General features: G+C 44.9%; 1 protein-coding gene across 9 annotated transcripts in view; it reads right to left on the bottom strand.

Moving 5' to 3' along the window:
- The window catches only part of Ablim1 (actin binding LIM protein 1), a 355,181-nt gene that overhangs the window by 21,329 nt on the left and 313,829 nt on the right, over positions 1–20,023 (bottom strand). For 6 of the 9 annotated variants that reach the window (XM_045150609.1, XM_045150430.1, XM_045150490.1 and 3 more), the window contains 5 exons: positions 18,425–18,502; positions 17,246–17,401; positions 13,188–13,223; positions 10,423–10,552; positions 448–552 (listed from right to left, as the gene is read on the bottom strand). In XM_045150609.1, coding sequence (XP_045006544.1) covers positions 448–552; positions 10,423–10,552; positions 13,188–13,223; positions 17,246–17,401; positions 18,425–18,502 — 505 coding nt within the window. The remainder of the gene's footprint in view (positions 1–447; positions 553–10,422; positions 10,553–13,187; positions 13,224–17,245; positions 17,402–18,424; positions 18,503–20,023) is intronic. The other 3 variants (XM_045150714.1, XM_045150663.1, XM_045150822.1) reach the window with 1 other exon arrangement.

The following is a 20,023-nucleotide window of genomic DNA, read 5'->3' as shown; positions in this document are numbered from 1 at the left end:
TTAAAATTTTCCACAAAAATGAAACGACAATAACAAAAAAACCCTTAATCCTTAATCCCTCTTTTTTAACCTTCTTTCTCCCACTTTTCTCAAGAAAATTTGAGGGCTGTGAGTATAGCTCAGTGGTAGAACTCTTGTTTTATATATATAAGGCCCTGGCTTTAATCCCCAGCGATTAAAAAAAATTTTTTCTTGGCAAAGGTAAGCTGGGCTGGCCTGATTTTTTTTTTTTTTTTTTTCTTTTTAAAGAAATTTAACCCTACAAACTGATCCTGCCTGCTTCACACAGTGAGCTTTTGGAAGGCCCTTTATGCCAGATCCTGCAATTTAGGGTTCTCGACTATGTGCATCCCAATGAATGAGCATGAGAAATGGAGACCAGACGAGGTGACGAGGCTATATTCTACACTGCGACAGGACACCAAGACACACCGTGCCAGCTCCTACCTGGAACATGGAAATGTTTAGGGGCCTGAGCGTAAGTTGGAGTTAGAGGGCGGCTGTCGGGCCGGTAGGGGAGAGGGGAGTTCCGGCCGCTGGATGGCTCATTGCCTCCAATGAGAAGGAGAAAACAAAATGAGACACAGGGAGAGCAACAGCGGAAAACCAGGCAAGCGCAATCAAATTCAACCCAGCAAACCGGAAGGAGGGCATCGGAAGGAGAAACAGGAAACAAACTCCATTTGTCAACTTGGTTCTCAAAGGCGACATTGGGTTTAGTTTTCCCGGAGGGGGTGGGACGGGGTTCAAAGCAGCCAGCAGTCATAGATGCTGCATTCCGATGGCATGCGCGTGGCAAACTGATTAGATGGCGTGATGGAAAGTTACTGGCTACTGATCCAGGATCAGTTGTCAGATGCTGAAATACCCAAGCATGTAGAGGGGGTGAGATTATGCACTCCCTCCCACCCCCAGGTACAAGGGCTTCCACGCACGATGCAGAGGCTGGCCACTAGAATGTGCGTCTCTGAACTGAGGCCCAAAGCCTAGAGCCCCGGTGGTCACCCAGCCCCTCCCCTCATGAGAAAAAAACAAACAAACAATGTGGCTTCACTTCATTGCAGCATATGTTTCTGTTTGCCTCACTCTGAAACACACACATGGCATCAGACCCCCTTCCTACCAGGTTCTTCAGGACCCACTCAGACCTCACCCATGAGTTCTCTCCCCAGATGAAGCTCTGCCCACGCTGGCTAGGCACTGGGCTACAAGTAAAGACCCATAGGGGAAGGAGATGTATCGCTACATCTGTCCCCCTGTCTTGAGGCCCCATGCTGGTACTGTTGCCCCACGTAACTGCTTCCTCACAGGTGTAACATAAAAGCTTGGACATACGAGCTTTCTTGGGCTGGGAATAAGAGACAGAGAGAGAAAGTGCACACCTCCAGGTGCATTTTCCACAAGACTGGCAAGTCATGAGCAAGGGTGTGCCAGGGCCATGGTACACAGGAACGGTTGGAATATAGAGAATAGGCTCTCAGGAGAAACAATGGTATGCCAGAGTGAAGGGCTGGGGCTTGGCTGTAAATCTTCACATACCACCAGGGCCACCACTACCCCTGTTTACCAAGAACTGCAAGAAGAATAGAAGTTTGAGCATGGTTAGGGAAAGTATAGCTACTGACCTCATCTGTCTTCCTACCTACATCTGGGCAAGCTACTTGCCCTGTGAGTACACCAGAAGGGGGTACAGGCTATCAGAAGACACAGAATTAACACCACTCATCACTTTCACTGTTGGGTTGTTAGAGGTATTGATGCTGGAGTAAGTAATCACAACTGCGAGGTCTGGATTTGCGACTGCCCCAGATTTCCGTTCCAGGCTTCTGGTGACTGGTTGGTCTGAAACATCTTTCTTTCCACCTCAAGACTCAGCTTAGCATCTAGGTCTATACAGTGTTCATTTGATCACTGCCAAGCATTAGCTTCTGAGAAATTAGAAAGCCTCACCTCTTCTATCAAAAAGCTTTTTTAGGGCTGGAGAGACGGCTTAGCAGTTAAGCGCTTGCCTGCGAAGCCTAAGAACCCCGGTTCGAGGCTCGGTTCCCCAGGTGCCACGTTAGCCAGATGCACAAGGGAGCGCACGCGTCTGGAGTTCGTTTGCGGGCCCTGGCGTGCCCATTCTCTCTCTCTCCCTCTATCTGTCTTTCTTTCTGTGTCTGTCGCTCTCAAATTAATTAAAAAAAAAAAAAAAAGCTTTTTTAGGGGCTGGAGAGATGCGTCAGAGGTTAAGGTGCTTGCCCGCGAAGCCTAATGACCCGGGTTTGATTTCCCAGTACCCATGTAAGCCAGATGCACAAAGTGGCACATGCATCTGGAGTTTGTTTGCAGTGGCTAGATGCCCTGGCGCACCCATTCTCCATCCTGCGCCCCCATCTCTGCTTGCAAATAAGTAAAAAGTTTATCTAAACAAATGTGATCTCAGTGAATTTCACCCTCTCACAGAGATTAACTAGCTCATATCTGACATGACGTGTATAAAAACCACAGGTTGAGGGGAGCAGGAGAAGGAAGACTATGGCGTATGTTTAAAGTCAAAGACTGTGCTAACCCGGTCAGAATGCAGAGTTGGTTCTCACCAGTGCTCAGCCCACTGCCTGGGCAGGATAAGTGCTTAAGAAAGAATGGTTGGGCTGGAGATATGTTTACTGGTTAAGGCACTTGCTTGCGAAGCCTAAGGACCCACATTAGAGTCCCCAGTACCCACGTAAGCAAGATGCACATGGTGGCACATGCATCTGTAGTTTGTTTGCAGTGGCTAGAGCCCCTGGTGCACCCATTCTCTCTCTTTCTTAAATAAATAAATACTGAAATGATTGATTTAGGCCAACTCATTAATTCCACAGTTACCTGCCTAATCTAGCAAGGCTCACTGTAGGGTTAACCATTAGTTCTCTACTGTCTTGATTAAAGGAGGCCAGATGTTAAGACTCAGCAGTGAGGTCGTGACAGCCTCACACTATCATGCTCCCCCACTTAATTTCACTTCAGAAAAAGAAAATCATTTCATCTTCTAGGTGTTATGAAACTATTAAAAAGAGTAGCCCATGACTGAAAACACAATGATTCTTAGAGGTTTCCTTAAAAGAAGAAGAGAGGCGCTCCACTGTCTTAATTTTAACTGGTCTCTTTCTTGAAGACTAGGTATCCTGAGCTCAGGCTGCTATGTCTCCTTTACTTTGCGTCAGACTCTTGCTCAACTCTTTCTAGTAATGCCAATCACTCAAGGAGTATCTGTCCCCCTAACTTATCTCAGGCCCCTTGAAGGCTGAAGGCACAGAGATAAGTCGCTGCCCTGAACCAAATGCCGTGTTGGCGTCTAGGAACAGCAAATCCTTACAAGACAGATCACCTCCCACATGAGAGGAATTACTTATAATGTAGAAAATACACCCTGGTGCAGATCATCTTATAGAAACCATTAACTTGAGTGATGACAACGATTTAGAGTAATGATTTAATGTGTCATCTGTGAGCTGTGATATTTAGCACTATTTCAAAGGGGAAGCATGGTGGTTTGACTATAAACTGTCCCCACACCTCATATATTTGTGATTAAGCCTCAAACTCAAATCCCTAGCTGGTCTGGGAGGAGGAGGTGGAGGCTTGTGGAGGAGGTGAGTCACCAGGGTCAGGCCTTGAGGTTTACTGATCCAACCTCACTGGGTGTTCATAGCAAGTTTACTCTTGGTGCTGCCTCCCTGCTGATGTGATATGAGGCGATTCCCAGCTGTCTGCTTCTGCTATCTTTCCCTGCCATAATAAAGCGTTCCCTTGACTGGAGGCTGAAGTCACCCCCTTTACTTGCGCGTGGAGCTTCCGGTCAGGTGTTTTGTCCCAGCAACAAGAAGGGAACTGCTACACCAAGTGAAAGTTGTTTTCCCATCTCTCTAGGCATGAAGTTGGACAAATAATGACCTACTAATTCAGAATGGGGCTGCAAGGAAGGTTCGAGAACAAAATGAAGACAAGGGTCTTCTTAAGACATGATGGGTGTTATAGAAAGTGGATGGGGAGCCAATGAAGCCACCAGCTGCAAGGAGCCTTCAACCCTGCAGGCATTCCAGCTCAGTGAGTCCAGGGGCCTGGGCCTCATGCATCACAAATAAGGAAAAGGAAATGGTGTTGGGCAAGAAGAGGAGGCTCCTGCTGCCAGAGGACAAGGATTCCTGCTTCTGGCTATGCGTCCCTGAGATGGATCTCCCACCAGGAGTCAAGCTCCCTGGCTCATATTCATTAAATGTATCACTCCTCTATAATTACAAGCCAAGCTCCAAGATCAAAAGCAAAGGGAAAGCCAGTGTGGTAGTTCATGCCTAAAATCCCAGCACTGAGAGGCCGGGGCAAGAGGACAGCTATGAGTTTGATGCCAGCCTGAGCTAAGCTACACAGCGAGATCCAGTTTGGGCTACAGAGTGAGACCTTATTTCTAAGAAAGAAAGAAAAAAAAAGAAAGAAAAAGAAAAGGGAAATGTAAAATAAGAGCCACAGTTATCCTGAGAGACACTGTTTCATTTTAAAGACCTCTGGAATTTATTTCTCAAATGGCTATATTTCCTTCATTCTGAAATGTCCAAGTCTTCTGTGTAAATGAAAACACTTTTCAAAATAACTATGAAATAATTTCTTGGAGAAGCAACCTTTAGCTGTTTACCATATTAGACTTTTGAAGTAAGCTCTTTGACTAAATTCTCCACAATTTATTTTATAGTTTAATAATAGGCTCATTTGATTTAAAAACTATATTATTTTGTATATGAAATATAGAGGCTACTTCATACGAATAAAAATTAGGCATATATCCAGTAAAAAGAAAAGATCATTAAATAGTTTTTAAAGTTTAAGTTCAGGGTCATTGTAATTTCTCTTGGCCAGTGTTTTTATAATTTAAACCTAAAATATTGATGTCAAAAATTTCAAATTCAAACTGAAAGCAGAATAGAACATATTTTGGTACTTTTGAATGTGTATATATGTGGATGTTTGTGTTCATACATGTACATATGTGGGTAAATGCATGTGTGTGTATGTGTTTATATATGTGTGTGTAGGCCAAAGGTCAATATCTGGGGTCATCAGGCATGGTGGCACATGCCTTTAATCCCAGCACTTGGGAGATAGACAGAGGAGGATCACCATGAGTTCAAGGCCACCTTGAGACTACGTAGTGAATTCTAGGTCAGCCTGGGCTAGAGTAAGACCCTACCTCAGAAAAAAAATACATACATATACATATGTATATGTGTATATATCTGGGGTCTTCCCTAGCTGTTCTCCAGTTCCTCTTTGAGACAGGGTCTCTTGTTGAACCTGGAGCTCACTGATTTGCTAGACTAGTGATTCAGTGAGTGCCAGGGATTCCATGTCTCTACCTCCCCAATGCTGGGATTACACACGCATGCCACCATGTTTGTCATTTTACACGGGTGCTGGGGATCTGAACGTAAGTCCTCATGGTAAGAGCTTTACCCGCTGAGCCATCTCCTTGACCCTTTTTCTGTCTTTTTTAACAATGTACAATATAAGTACACAAACGCATGTAACCATTTGATATTTCTACAGAAGAGTAAACACCTATCAATGTTTAATCCATTTAAATAATCGAAAACAGGTCTTCATGTTAGCCTCAATAAGGATGCAATTTTCTGGTTAAACAGGGGCGGCGAATAAAATTTCCCTTTACAACGTGTATCTCATGCATATTTATAACCAAACAGGTGAAACCCACATGAAGATGGAGGAGTCCGGGCTCTATCCCAGGGTGTGTCTTCCTAGCTGTGCGCTCTTGGCTGGTTTCCTCATCAGGCTCCTGGCTGTCCTCCTTAGGCTGCATCTCAGGGATGCTGTGCAGGGAGCCCAGTGATGCAATCAAAAGTACTCTACAGGCTCGGGACGGAGCTGCGTTGGCAGCGTACCTGTCTAGCATGCGTGAGGTCCTGAGTTCGCCCCCACCCCCACCCCCAGTACCATATAAACTAGGTGTGGAGGCACAGGTGTATATTCCTAGCACTCGGGAGGCGAAGGAAGTCCAGTATCATCCTCAGCTGTGTAGTGAGTTGAAGGCTGACCTGCAGACTCTGTCTCATCAATCCATCAATCAAGGCACTATGAAAGCACTTGCTGACCACGCATACTGACACCAGGACACTTCAGCTCACACCCTAATGGCCTTGGATAGAGGTCTTGTCCCTTGAGGATTCATAGATGAGATGAGTGGATAATTCAAGGTCACACAGCCAACAAGTGGCAATATTTAAATCTAAGATGCGTGTCTCTCTGTGTGGCCTCACACAGACCAACGGTGTGTCCCTGACACTTCCCAATTGTTATTTGTACACTATCTGTCTAATTTGACAAGGCTCCTGCTATTTTTCTTTCTATAAAAAGTTTTGCTCTGAAAGATGAAGCAAATCACAAGCAGACAAGGAACTTTACATTTTAAAGAGTCTAAAATGTATTTTCTCTTGAAAGACCCACCATCTTAATCTGCTCTTTAAAGTACACAGCCGAGGTACTTTTTCTCAATTTATGGCTCTATAGACATTCTCAAAAGTATCATCTTAACACTTAAATAAAAAAATTTCCTCCCAATGCTAATTAGCAATTACAGTCTTAAATAATCCATCAAGAACTTTAGAAAGAGCTGTGCCCACTGCAATTTTTGCTAATGACAAATGCCGTATACCTTCAATAAGCATGTCAGCAATATTACCTTATTACCTTCAAAACCTGGGAAAGGCTGAAATAGCAAATTACGATATAACCACACACCAGTAAGAGTGGCACATCTCTACTTCAGGAGTCTGTTTTTTTAGGAATACGAGTATGTGAACAGAAAATAGCTTAGGTAGACTGACGGGGAGCCCAGGAAACTAGAGCAGTGTCTCAGCTACTCTTAGGCGCATGGGCGATGGGAACGCGGGTACCACTCGGTAGCATCTTTCCATCCTCAGAACCGTGATTACATCTGCACGTGCTGCCTCCTGCTGCTTTGGGTAGGTGAAGTTGGTTTAAATCAGGACTTCAGAACAAGTCAGCCTCCCTCGTGGACCTCCTTCTTCATTTAAATGAAGGTCCCTTCCTAGCCTGTCCTGGGCTCCTGGCTCCACCAACTAGCAGAGGATATTACAGAAGCATATGTGACAATGAAGCAAATGAGAGCCTCAGAGGGGGTTGGGGGGCAGGAGGGGGGAGATGGCAGGCGGGAATGGAACACAGCAAGCAGAGCCTCTCTTGCCCGTCACGTGGAAATCAGTGACAAAACAAAAGCAAAGGACCAAAGTCAGTCCAGCTCAGAGAGAGACACAGCGTTATGCTGCCCAAACGTGTCCCATAGTTTGGTGGCTTGTCACCGTGAAGACAACTTTTGGATCCTTGCTACTAAACCCTGCTGTGATTTGCAGAAATATATCAGAAAATAAAACCCAGCAAAATACACCCCTATATTATATTTTGCTTTTGACACATACAAAAACAAAATAGCAATATATGTCATTGTTTTAAGTGGTGGACGTTCAATCTTAATAGTCGTAAGCAAACTTCCAGTTTCCTTGCGTATAGCCCCTGGAAATGACAACATCTCTCGGAACGTGAGGTGCCATTGCCAGTTCTAAGGCCACCGTCTGGGGCAGTCATGACACGCGCAGGGCATGCTGATGGGTCGGAAGCTCGGTGGCTCTGATTCTTGGAGATACACCTTATTAGCCTTGCTAGGGCGCTAATAAATCTCCACTACGCAGATGCCACCTGCACAGGCCTGCCTCCTTACCTTTGACCTGGGGGAGGAAGTGGTGTCGGAAGGGGGGGTTGGGGCGGGGGTCTCTGTGGGTGGAGCTGCAGCTGCTGGTGCACAGGTGGGCCCACCTGCGAACACCCCGAGCCAAAAGCTCTGTGCAGCAGGGAGTCAACCCATCAGGACGGGGGGGCGAAGTGGAAACAGAGAAGAAGAAAGAAATTAACGCAGGAGCAGGGGAGGAGCCACTGTGCCAAGGGGGTGGGAAGAGAGCACTAATCAAGGATCTGAAAAAGGAAGGAAGGAAGGAGAGTTACGAATGCACCTGCGGACGGTTAGGCAAAGGGACACTCGGCAAAGGAGCTCAGGTGGGCCGAGCATCACCCGCTGGGAATAAATGGCTTTGGTCCTCAGGACACTGTCTGGCAGGAGGGCACCCACACAGAGGCAGGACTGGGCGCCCCATGCAGACTCAACAGAAGCCACTTTTAAAACACCCCAACAAAACAGAAGTCTTTGAAACACGTGCAAACAAACGACAATCATTTCGAGAAGCCTGAAGAGAAACACTTATGTATAAGGATCATGTTTACCTTTGAAGCTTCAGCCTTATTCTACTGGAAGCTCCTTTTTATTTTTGCCTATGCTTAAGGAAAACTCAACTGTACTTTCTGAGGATACAGTCATATAGCCTCTGAGAATGGGGGAACACTGGAGGGGTAGAAGCCCAGTATCTCAGAGGGACAGTGATCCATCAAAACTGAACCCAAGTTGGGCGTGGTGGCACACGTCTTTAATCCCAGCACTCGGGAGGCAGAGGTAGGAGTTCGAGGCCACCCTGAGAATACACAGTGAATTCCAGGTCAGCCTGGGCTAGAATGAAACCCTACTTCAAAAACACAAACAAGGGCTGGAGAGATGGCTTAGCGGTTAAGCGCTTGCCTGTGAAGCCTAAGGACCCAGGTTCGAGGCTTGATTCCCCAGGACCCACGTTAGCCAGATGCACAAGAGGGCGCACGCGTCTGGAGTTCGTTTGCAGTGGCTGGAAGCCCTGGCGCGCCCATTCTCAATCTCACTCTCTCTATCTGCCTCTTTCTCTCTGTCACTCTCATATAAATAAATAAAAATGAACAAAAAAAATTAAAAAAAAAAAAACACAAACAAACAAACAAAAAACCCAGACCCAGCGAATCCTAATCATCACCCCATATCCAGAACTTGGGAGGTGGACACTTGGGTCTTCCGCACAGATTGAAAATATGCTGTCAGATTCACGTTTAGGCATAAAAGATGTGCTAAGCATATTGTAGAAGGAAGAAAATGTTCTAAAGGCTGCAGCATGATTGGAAGGGATGGAACTTTCTTTTGCTCAATAAAGACAGATGTTCAGAGGAAGAACTGTGGCTAGTTGGCCATTACCTCGCTATTCCAGAGACTGGGAGGACAATTTCCCTGGGGCCACATGCCATTCTAAAAAAGTTGGGGCTGGGTCTCGGTGGTCTCAGCATGTCATATACAGGGTGACAACATGGAAGATTTCTTATCACCCAGCTAGGTAAGGGATTAAATCAAAACCCATGGCCAGCCACAAATCATATTAATATAGTTATACATTGAAAAAGCATTTCCTAACAACTTCCAATTAATATAATTCAAGAGATACTAAGTAAACATATGTAAGTCTATTTTTTATTTTTGTAATGCTGGGAACTGAACCCAGGGCCTTACATATGACAGGTAAGCACTCTACCACTAAGCCACACCTCCAGCTTCACCTAAGGAAAAATGACAAACTAATGAAGGGTTCCACTAGTTTTTAGTCCTCACAAATATAAAACCTATGACTTTGAAGAAAGGGTTACAGCCTCATTAGCTTCTGTTTATTTCCTTGGGTTTTATTTCTTGTACCTTTTATTTAAAGGGCAACGTTTGGATAGGTTTATCCTTTATCAGCATGGCCAGAGCTAGAAACTTAAATGGAGTCTTCATAGAGGCATACAATCAACACCAAGTTTGACTATAGGTCAAAATCTTCCCCATGATTATCTCTCAGGGTCCTGAGGTCTGTGTTAAGGGGTCTCCATTCTTCTCATGCTCAACACACAAGACCTCCACCTATAGCCATAGAGACCATACCTTTGAAGATCAAGGCCAGCCAATGTGTGCTACTATGTGATATTAGCAATCATGGTGCACCCCTGAAGTTTTTATGAGTCTGATTTTAAATTTTGGGATTAGAAGGAATCTTAAAAATTACCTAGTGACTCCTAAGGCTTCCTTCTAGAAGATAATTAATTAAGGATGCTTAGGTAAGGGCTATAAATTTATCAAGAAACAACTAAGACGGGATATTACATGATGCTAAAAATGCATATCAAATATTTTCTTTTAAAGAGTTGTACCTTAAATCTCAGAGTGATAAGATTTTCAGTTCTTTAAAAAAATCTTTTTGTTTTCAGAAGCTCAGTGTTAAAATGTAATTTCAAAACTCATAGTGAATATAGCCATAAAATGACTGATATTTCAAAAAAGATATCATATATATTATATATACCATTTATGATTTTGTTTTGGGAGAGGGTAAGAAATACTTAGTCAGCATATTTTTCAAGACGTTGTCAATGATGTGAAAAAAAATTACACAGCAACACATATTATACAGAGTGAATCCTGGGAAGAGTGGTCCTTACCAGGTCTATGAAAATGTTGGGGTGAGCGTGACGTGGTTGGAGTGTAACTGTGGCGGCTGTACACCGGGGAGTTGATGGAGCCCTGGCTGGTGGACCGGTGCATCACCCGATCCCGAACGTCCTGGTAACCCTGGAAGAAAGTTTGAGAAACTCATTCAGGGGCTGGGGAAATGGCTTAGTGGTTAAGGTGTTTGCCTGTGAAGCCTAAGAACCATGGTTCGATTCCCCGGGACCCACATAAGCCAGATGTACATGGGGGCTCATGTGTCTAGAGTTAGTTTCCAGTGGCTAGAAGCCCTGGCGAGCCCATTGTCTCTTTCTCTCTGCCTTTTTCTCTCTCTCTCAAATAAATGAATAAACAAAAATACATTTCAAAAACTCATTCAAATGGTCATTTAGCATTTCTAAGCCAAACCTAGTCCACAAATGCTGCTGAGGAAGTATTCAATACATTTATGGTTAGGTTTTAGGGCCATATTTGGCAAGTATTCACACGGCTATCCTATGGCTAATGTGTTTTGTTCACAACCCAAACCATTGTAATTATTAAAATTTAAGATATAAAGCTATAAATCTCACTAGTGATAGAACTCTGAAAAAGGAAGTTTCTGTTTTTTTTAAATTTATTTATGTGTGTTGGGGTGGGGCACACTGGAGCCTCTTGCCAGTGCAAACAAATGCCAGGTGTTTGAGCTACCATTTTTTATTTTATTTTTCCCCGAGGTGGGTTCTTGCTCTAGCTCGGGCTGACCTGGAATTCATTCTGTAGTCTCAGGGTGGCCTCGAACTCATGGTGCTCCTCCTACCTCTGCCTCCAGAGTGCTGGGATTAATGGCGTGTGTGTCACCACGCCTGGCTTGAGCCACAGTGTTTTGCATCCACTTTACATGGGTGTTGGGCAATTGAACCCAGACTAGCCTGCTTTGCAAGCAAGCACGTTTTGCTGCTGAGCCATCTTTCCAGCCCCAGAAAAGAACAATTGCAACGACCATGTTTATATTGTGAGTTTTCATTTTGCAAAGTACGTCTACCAATGTCAGAACTGTGTAACAATGAGGACCGGTGAATCCCATGATACTATTTTCCTTCCCAACAATGGTGAGTCAAGGTTCCCAGAAGCTCAGGGACCTGTGTGCAAACATGGGGCCAGTACCCTCCAGGCCCACTTCAGAACCAGCACCGTGACGGTGACGCTTGCTGTCCCTAATGCCGATCTGGTGACATCTTAAGTCAATGCTCTCAGAGAACAAGCTGGTGGTTGACAAGGACCCCTACTTCTCATCTTGGAAAATATCCCAAGAAAGTAATTCTAAATGATCTTTAAGAGAAATAAGTCATTCAAAGATTAATAATATCATTCCTAAAAGGCAAAAATTTGTATTACAACACTCAAATTGGAAAATAACTAAGACATTATGACATTCTATGCCAACGTAATATAATGGTGACACTGGTGAGTCACCCGTGTGCAAACCTAGAAAAGTATGTCACAGGTAACGGGCACACACACACACACACACACACACACACACACACACACAGAGAGAGAAACTATTTGCACAAAGACACAACAGAAAGTCAAAAAAGTAGGAAGAGTTCAAACAATGTTTTACACTTTAGGAATTTGTTGTCCTGTGATGTTTCTAATGGAACAATACCAAAAACATTTACAAAACACATGAATAATGACTTAAGTTCACATCTCTATGTACTCAGCAAGGAAATTTGGGCTTGGTCCTAGTTGGCCCTAACAATAAAATAACCACAACAGAACTAACGAGAGTCCCCTGGACTGACCACGCTTCAACTTTGCAGCTGCTCAGTACCAGAAGTGAATTCTGCATAACTTCACTTGTAAATTTCCAAGCCCGGCAGGGAATTAAGTTATTCACAGCTTTCAGTCTCAGCATGACTTCTCCCTTCTCCCTGTTGCAAATTACAGAGATCCTCTAAGGTCAGTCCAGTTTATATAAAATGTCCTCAGCAAGCTAGCTGCTTGGCTTTCGGAGGTCAGCCCATTAATTGTGCCCCGGAAGAGGTGCTTTCAAGGAAGACATTTCTGCTTATGGACGACGGCACGACAGAACCCACACAGGTCAGTGGCTTCAATCCCTGCAGACATGGTCCTGCCACTCAGAGGAACAGGCTCAGGTCGGCAGGGGGCCACATTTACTCTCTAGTGTTCTCTCCCTTTTTCCTTTTTGAGGCAGGGTCTCATTCTAGTGCAGGCGAACATGGAGGTCGCTCTGTAGCCGAGGGCAGCCTTGACCTCGGGGAGAGCCTCTCCTACCTCAGCTTCCTGGATGCTGAGATTAAGGGCATGAGCTACCGTATCTGGCTTCTAGTGTCCATTTTAAAAGAAGGATACTGGGCTGGAGAGATGGCTTAGCGGTTAAGCGCTTGCCTGTGAAGCCTAAGGACCCCGGTTAGAGGCTCGGTTCCCCAGGTCCCACGTTAGCCAGATGCACAAGGGGGCGCACGCGTCTGGAGTTCGTTTGCAGAGGCTGGAAGCCCTGGCGCGCCCGTTCTCTCTCCCTCTATCTGTCTTTCTGTCTGTGTCTGTCGCTCTCAAATAAATAAATAAAAATTAAAAAAAAAAAAGAAGGATACTGTTGCCATATGATTTGGTCTCACTTGTGAGGCCCTACAAGCACCATAATGTCAAAGCTTTTTTGTTCCTCTGAATGTTACATCCTTTCTCAGAAATTCCGAAGCCCAAGCCACCCCCTAATCCCATCCATTAATATGACAAAAACACTACTTACTTCTGCTGATGGAGTTGGAGATAAAGTCCTTGGAGACTAGAAGAAAAGAACAGAATTTAAAGTCATAATGTTTGCTAACTCTGTACTAGGTATTTTTTAAAAAATTATTTATTTATTGAGAGACAGAGGCAGATAAAGAGAGAGAGACAGAGATAGGGCACACAAGGGCCTCCAGCTACTGCAAATGAATTTCAGACACATGTGCTACCTTGTGCATCTGGCTTTCGTGGGTCCTGGGGAATCAAACCGGAGTCCTTCGGCTTTGCAGGCAAGTGCCTTACCCACTAAGCCATCTCTCCAGCCCATCTTTACCAGTTTAATTAGAGGTTCTCTTCGGATTAAGCTGGAAGCATTATTCCATATACACAAGTCAGCATTATTGCTAGTGTCATAAGTAGACAGTGGGCTGACGGGAAATTCCCACAAAGCTTCATGGAAACTCTGGTGTACCTGCCTAAGAACCATGGCAGGCTGGAGAGATGGCTTAGCGGTTAAGTGCTTGCTTGTGAAGCCTAAGGACCCCGGTTTGAGGCTTGATTCCCCAGGACCCACGTTAGCCAGATGCACAGTGGGGTGCACACATCTGGAAATCGTCTGCAGTGGCTAGAAGCCCCAGCGCGCCCATTCTCTCTCTCTGCCTCTTTCTCTGTCTGTCACTCTCAAATAAATAAATAAAAATAAACCAAAAAAATTAAAAAAAAAAAGAACCATGGCTTTTATATTCATTCATTCATCCATGGGTGTGTGTGGGTGGGTGGGTCACACAGGTCCTCTTGGTGCTGTGAATGACCATCAAACACTTTTTACGTCTGGAGTGAATGGGTGGCTTTGGAGTTGAACCAGGCCAGCAGGGTTTGCAAGAAAGTGCCTTTAACCACTGAGTCATCTTCCTAGCTCAGAATCATGGTTTTAATAAATACACTGAAGTAACTAAGGTAATCCACATAGATAAATTGGAACTAGTTTCCTTGACGGAGTCCAACCATGAACATCTTAGCACTGTATCACAGTAGCTAATGAAATGCAGGATTTTGTCCACATGTTATGTTTTGGCATGTGTGTGTGTGTGTGTGTGTGTGTGTGTGTGTGTGTGTGTGCCACACAGACACAAAACAGAGGTTGATATCAGGTGACATCATTAGTTACTCTCCCCACCTTATTTTATTAAGATAGGGTCCCTGCTCATCTTAGAGCTCGCAGACTTGGCTGTAGTCCCAGGGCTCCTCCTGTCTCCATTCTCCACTGCTGGGATTACAGGCAGGGGTCACCACATCCAGCTTTCTGACGTGGGCGCCAGGGTTCCTAACTCAGGTCCTCAGGCTCGCACAAGTGCTCTACCCACTGAGCCATCATCTCCCCCAGCCCCTCCAACATGGTGTCTAACGGAATCAGAACCTCAGCAATCACTGTAAGATATAGAAGGACTGTGTTGGCTCAGGCTGTGGCACCCCATCCATCTCACCATTATGCACCTTTCCACTTCCAAGCTTTCGGGCACATGGACTACATGGGGGCTGTCAGAAGCCATACCTGGCTTCTGTTACCAATTTCATTAGTTAACTAATGGTTCTCTCATAAAAATCCAGATGCTAGCCGGGCATGGTGACGTACTCCTTTAATCCCAGCACTTGGGAGGCACAGGTAGGAGGATCGCCATGATTTCAAGGCCACCATGAGACTACATATTGAATTCCAGGTGATGAAACCCTGCTTCAAAAAACCAAAAAGAAAGAAATTGGTAACAGAATATTTTGGAAAGTTGCCTCAGTCGCAAGATCCAAATGTTGAGAAGCTCATCTGCATATCAGATTAGTACAGCACTGGAGCTGATGCTGAGACCAGCCAGCGAGTTTGTACCATTCCAATCTAGTGATGACCCCACCCCTCTTGTGAAACCTTTAGGGACTTGTTTATTCTCCACCTTGAGCTTACTTTTCTCAATCATAAACTAGTAAATACCATTCTGGTTTTAAATGCCAAACAAGCAGAACTTTTGATTGCTTAACACTTTACCATCCCAAATGGAGCCACTGGGAAACACACACACATATCCTAACATCATAAAAAAGCAACTATCTGGGGCTGGAGACATGGCTTAGTGGTTAAGGAGTTAGCCTGCAAAGCCAAAGGATCCCAGTTCGATTCTCCAGGACCCATGTAAGCCAGATGATCAAGGGGGCACATGCATCTGGAATTCGTTTGCAGTGGCTGGTGGCCCTGGCGTGCCCATTCTCATTCATTCTCTCTCTCAAATAAATAAATTAAACATATATTTTTTAAATTTTTTTGTTCATTTTTTATTTATTTATTTGAGAGCGACAGACATAGAGAGAAAGACAGATGGAGGGAGAGAGAGAGAATGGGCGCGCCAGGGCTTCCAGCCTTTGTAAACGAACTCCAGACGCGTGCGCCCCCTTGTGCATCTGGCTAACGTGGGACCTGGGGTACCGAGCCTTGAACTGGGGTCCTTAGGCTTCACAGGCAAGCGCTTAACCACTAAGCCATCTCTCCAGCCCGAATTAAACATATTAAAAAAAAACAAAAAACTTCCCTTTGATGGTATGTTTTGAACATCATTAACTCCATGTCCACTTGCAGTAAAACCAGCCTGTGTGTGTGTGTGTGTGTGTGTGTGTTTTCTGGAGTCTTCCTTTACCCTTGATCCTCTATGAAACTCTGGTATGCAATGGCACCTGAAGAGTTCATGCCACCAACTTGCACTTTGGAACTGCCACAAATGCAATAGAGCAAGTCTACCGCTAGATGGCACTGCATGAAAATAGATGGCACTTCCTGTAAGCCGGCTGGACCTTTTCATTGTAGAGCAATGCTTTGGAATAAAATCCAGATTTAAAAACAAACCAATAACAGGAATGTTAGATGGTTGCAAATAAATACAAAATTATTACAAAAATGAACATGTGTATAAATGAGAACAATTTAAGACAGATTCACCACCTTCCCATGCTCTTGAGGGAGAAGTGGAGTTGAGAGTCTTCATGTAACCCAGGCTAGCCTCCAACTCACGATCCTCCTGCCTCAGTCTCCCAAGTGCTAGGATTACAGGCATGGGCTGCTACCCTCAGCCTCACCCCCTCGCTCCATCTCATGTAAGCCTGGAGGCACTGTGTGATAATGTGGTGGCTGTTTTCAGTGTGCTCTTGGCTAAATGGCTGATGTGAGCCCATTACTTCAGTAACACATCTCTGAATAGACCCTACTCTGTCTACTGATGACTCCAATTTAAAGGAAAAAAAAATGAAAATAGGGGGGTTGCAGTGTGGCAGAGTGGCAAAGTGCTTGTTAGGATGCTCAATAAGAATAGTAAAATAATTAGTTAAAAGGGCAACATTACAACTCATTGAAGAGGACAAAGGAAATGGAGCAGAGCCTGTGAGACGCGGGCAGGAACCTCAAACCCTAGGATCCCACAGGGGTGGGGAGGGAGCCTGTGATTGGAGGAGTTCTGGCTGAGCAATGAGAAGTCCCAGAGGACGGGTCACAAATGCAGCCGCTGCTCCTTACAAGCCTCGGCTAACTGCTCTCCACTGCTCAGCTCTTCAGTCCTACTAAGCGCCCGTGAGCTTTCTCAAACGTTCAGAATAATTGTCACCTGGAAAGCTCAAACTACCAGCATGTGGTAAGGCCTGGGTGGAGCCCAAGTCATCTGATTTCAGAACCCCAGTCCTCACCCCCTCTCTGCTCTTTCTTAAGATTTAGGGTGCATCATTCACTTCTCATGAGTCCTAAGAATAAACTTCCAGCTTAAGACTTAGACCCCATAAGACCCTTTCCCCTTAACCTTCCCTGACAATTTCAGGTCTCATCCCAGCATGTGGCCCCCATTATCCTGCACCTGATTGATTCATCCAGCACCATTACTGAATCCATGTCTCAGTGGTGGATTCTGGAACAATACCTCAAAGCACCTGGGATGGGCCCCTTCAGATGGCAGCAGATGGAAAGACTGATTGATCACAACTCCAGACAGACGGACGTAAAGGGAGGGAAGTGATGTGCAGCTTGCAGCCACCGGGAATTTTTATTTTTATTTTTACCTCTCCAAGGCTCTGTCTCTCCTGCTTGTCATCGTAGCCGGAAGTGTAGAAGGGCTCATAGGTGATAAGATCTGGACGTTCGATGTCGTAAATCGCCTTGACCTTGGGGATGGCCGCTAAGTCCTTGTAATCCAAGATTTCATTGTCTACTTTTGCCTGGGAAAGTTAAATAGGGAGAAAAATTACTCCTCCACCTCACTTGTTCAGGAAACCATCGTCAGGTACAGTTCATGTCTTTTTAAAAATGTTATGGACTTTACAATTAACAAAGCAAAACACCCTGCTTAGCAAGGTCACACTCTAACAAGCTGCCCATTAGGACATCTACTAATGTGGATTTGTTTCTTTTATTTATTTTTTTTAATTAATTAACTTATTTATTTGAGAGCAAGAGACACAGAGAGAAAGACAGATAGAGGGAGAGAGAGAGAATGGGCGCGCCAGGGCTTCCAGCCTCTGCAAACGAACTCCAGACGTGTGCGCCCCCTTGTGCATCTGGCTAACGTGGGACCTGGAGAACTGAGCCTCGAACCGGGGTCCTTAGGCTTCACAGGCAAGCGCTTAACCGCTAAGCCATCTCTCCAGCCCATTGTTTCTTTTATTTTTAACTCATCGAAAGCTTAGGAAGAAAGTCTGGGTAGAATTCAATGAATAGAGAAATGTGTCAACCTTAAGGATAGCTTCCTAAATTTATTATGGAGAGAAAAAAAATCTCAAACAGATGGCCGATAAATCCTCCCAGATGGCTGAAAACAAGAGTTGCATATTTAGTGTCAGGATTTCAGAACACAACAGGAGCCATAATAAAATACAATTAATCCCTGAATATCTATATGCAAGCTAGGTACTATAGTTTATTACTGCATTTAAAGAGAGAAAGAGAAAGAGACAATGAATATGCAAATGCAGGTGATGAAGACCAGAGGATCAAATTCAGGTCCCTGCCAGTAAGGCATGTGCTTCGCTGACTGAGCCATTTTCCCCGTCCCTCATGTGTGATGTGATGGGTGATGTGATGATCATATATGAACAGAATTGCTTGGAGGACACAGGATTGAGAAAACTGACCAAGATCAGGAATCATCTTGACTTAGTTTCTATTTTGGATTATCAAGCCCACAGTTCCAATCCTTGAATTTACTTGTCCCAGAAGTGTCCCTTTGGGAAGTAGATACTTACATAGATGGTGTGACCTGGTGAGCCAGGAATGCTGGCGCCTGGTCTAGAATAAATACTTTCCGAAGAGGTCCTGGTGGGCTGCAACACAAACAGTAACCCGTTAACTCTGAGATGGTAGCTTTAGGAACAAGCCTGGTGTGGGCACCTAAGCTTCACTACAAACTAAGGGAAGGGAAGGATGGACCTGTGAGCTGAGTGTAGAAAGGAAAATGCAACCTTGAAGGCGAGGCCGTGAAAACCGATGTCATTGACCCCTGGCTCTGAAGACACACCGTGGCTTAACTGTCCATCTCCTCTTCATCCTTGCTCCAAGCTGAGCCTCAGAACCGACCTCAGAGCCTATCTTGAAGCCACACTGCTCCCCTGCTGGCCGCAGCGCCAGCCCCAGTCACCAGCTCTGTTTCTCACCACTCAGCCTTCCCATGGACTTTCTGTTCTTGTCCCTGCCTTCCTTAAGTGCACTTGGCATTCACTCAAAAGAAGAATTTGGGAGAGATGGCTTAGCGGTTAAGCGCTTGCCTGTGAAGCTTAAGGACACCGGTTCAAGGCTTGATTCCCCAGGACCCACGTTAGTCAGATGCACAAGGGGGCGCAAACGTCTGGAGTTCGTTTGCAGTGGCTGGAAGCCCTGGCGCACCCACTGTGTCTCTATCTTCCTCATTCTCTCTCTCCCTGTCACTCTCAAATAAATTTTAAAAAGAAGAATTTAAGTGAATAATTTCATTCCCTTGTCTATATCCTGCTTTTGTCTGTTGTGCCAACTGGGAGTAAATTTACAACTCCCAGGGCCTCAGGATCATGATGTCCTTACCTTCTTTTCCTACCTTGTCACTCATCACTATTCAAAAAAAAAAAAAGTCCTGTTTTAAGATCTACTTCCCAATCAAAATTCTGAAGTGGCACACCAAAATGTAGTTCCCCTTCAGAAAGACATGTCCCCACTTACAAAAGTGGAACCAATATCCATCTGTGTTGGAGAATTATTAAATACAAGTTGTCCAATGGCTTCAAGGGGTCAGACTGGCCTCTAATTCACAGTGATCTTCCTACCTCGCTCAGCCTCCTTAGTGCTGGGATTATAGCCTTGAACCACTGCATCCAATTTCAAAATGAAATCTCTTAAGCAACAACAGCTAGTATTTATTTCAGCCCGCTTGCTCCATCACCGAGCTGTGCTAAACGTGCCCTGGTCTTAATTGTATTTAATCTACTGAAGAATTCTATGAAATAGATTCTGTATGAATGTGCCAAACTATACAGCTAAGAAGGGGAAATCAGGATAGGAGGTTAGTCACCTGAGGTCCTGTGTCTATATCATAATGTGTGTTCATTTATTTCCCATTGAATGAAGAGGGTGAAATAGAAACATACTGAAGCCAATAGCAGAAAATAATGCATGCAAACTGAAAATATTCCTCTTTTCTTTGGAAACAGGGGCTTACTACACAGGCCAGGCTAGCCTCCAACTGGGGACTCTCTTGCTCAGTCTCTAGAGTGCTAAGATTATAGGCATAAGCCACCATGACTCTTCCTGCACTGGCTGCATAAGGGCACTCGCTGCCTTAGCTCCTTGGGCTGGGTATGGTAGGAGGGGTGCTC

The sequence above is a fragment of the Jaculus jaculus genome, chromosome 1, assembly GCF_020740685.1.
Source record: "Jaculus jaculus isolate mJacJac1 chromosome 1, mJacJac1.mat.Y.cur, whole genome shotgun sequence".
Classification (NCBI taxonomy): Eukaryota; Metazoa; Chordata; class Mammalia; order Rodentia; family Dipodidae; genus Jaculus; species Jaculus jaculus.
The sequence above is the reverse complement of the archived record's forward strand: the minus strand, read 5'-3'. Positions and strand labels throughout refer to the sequence as shown.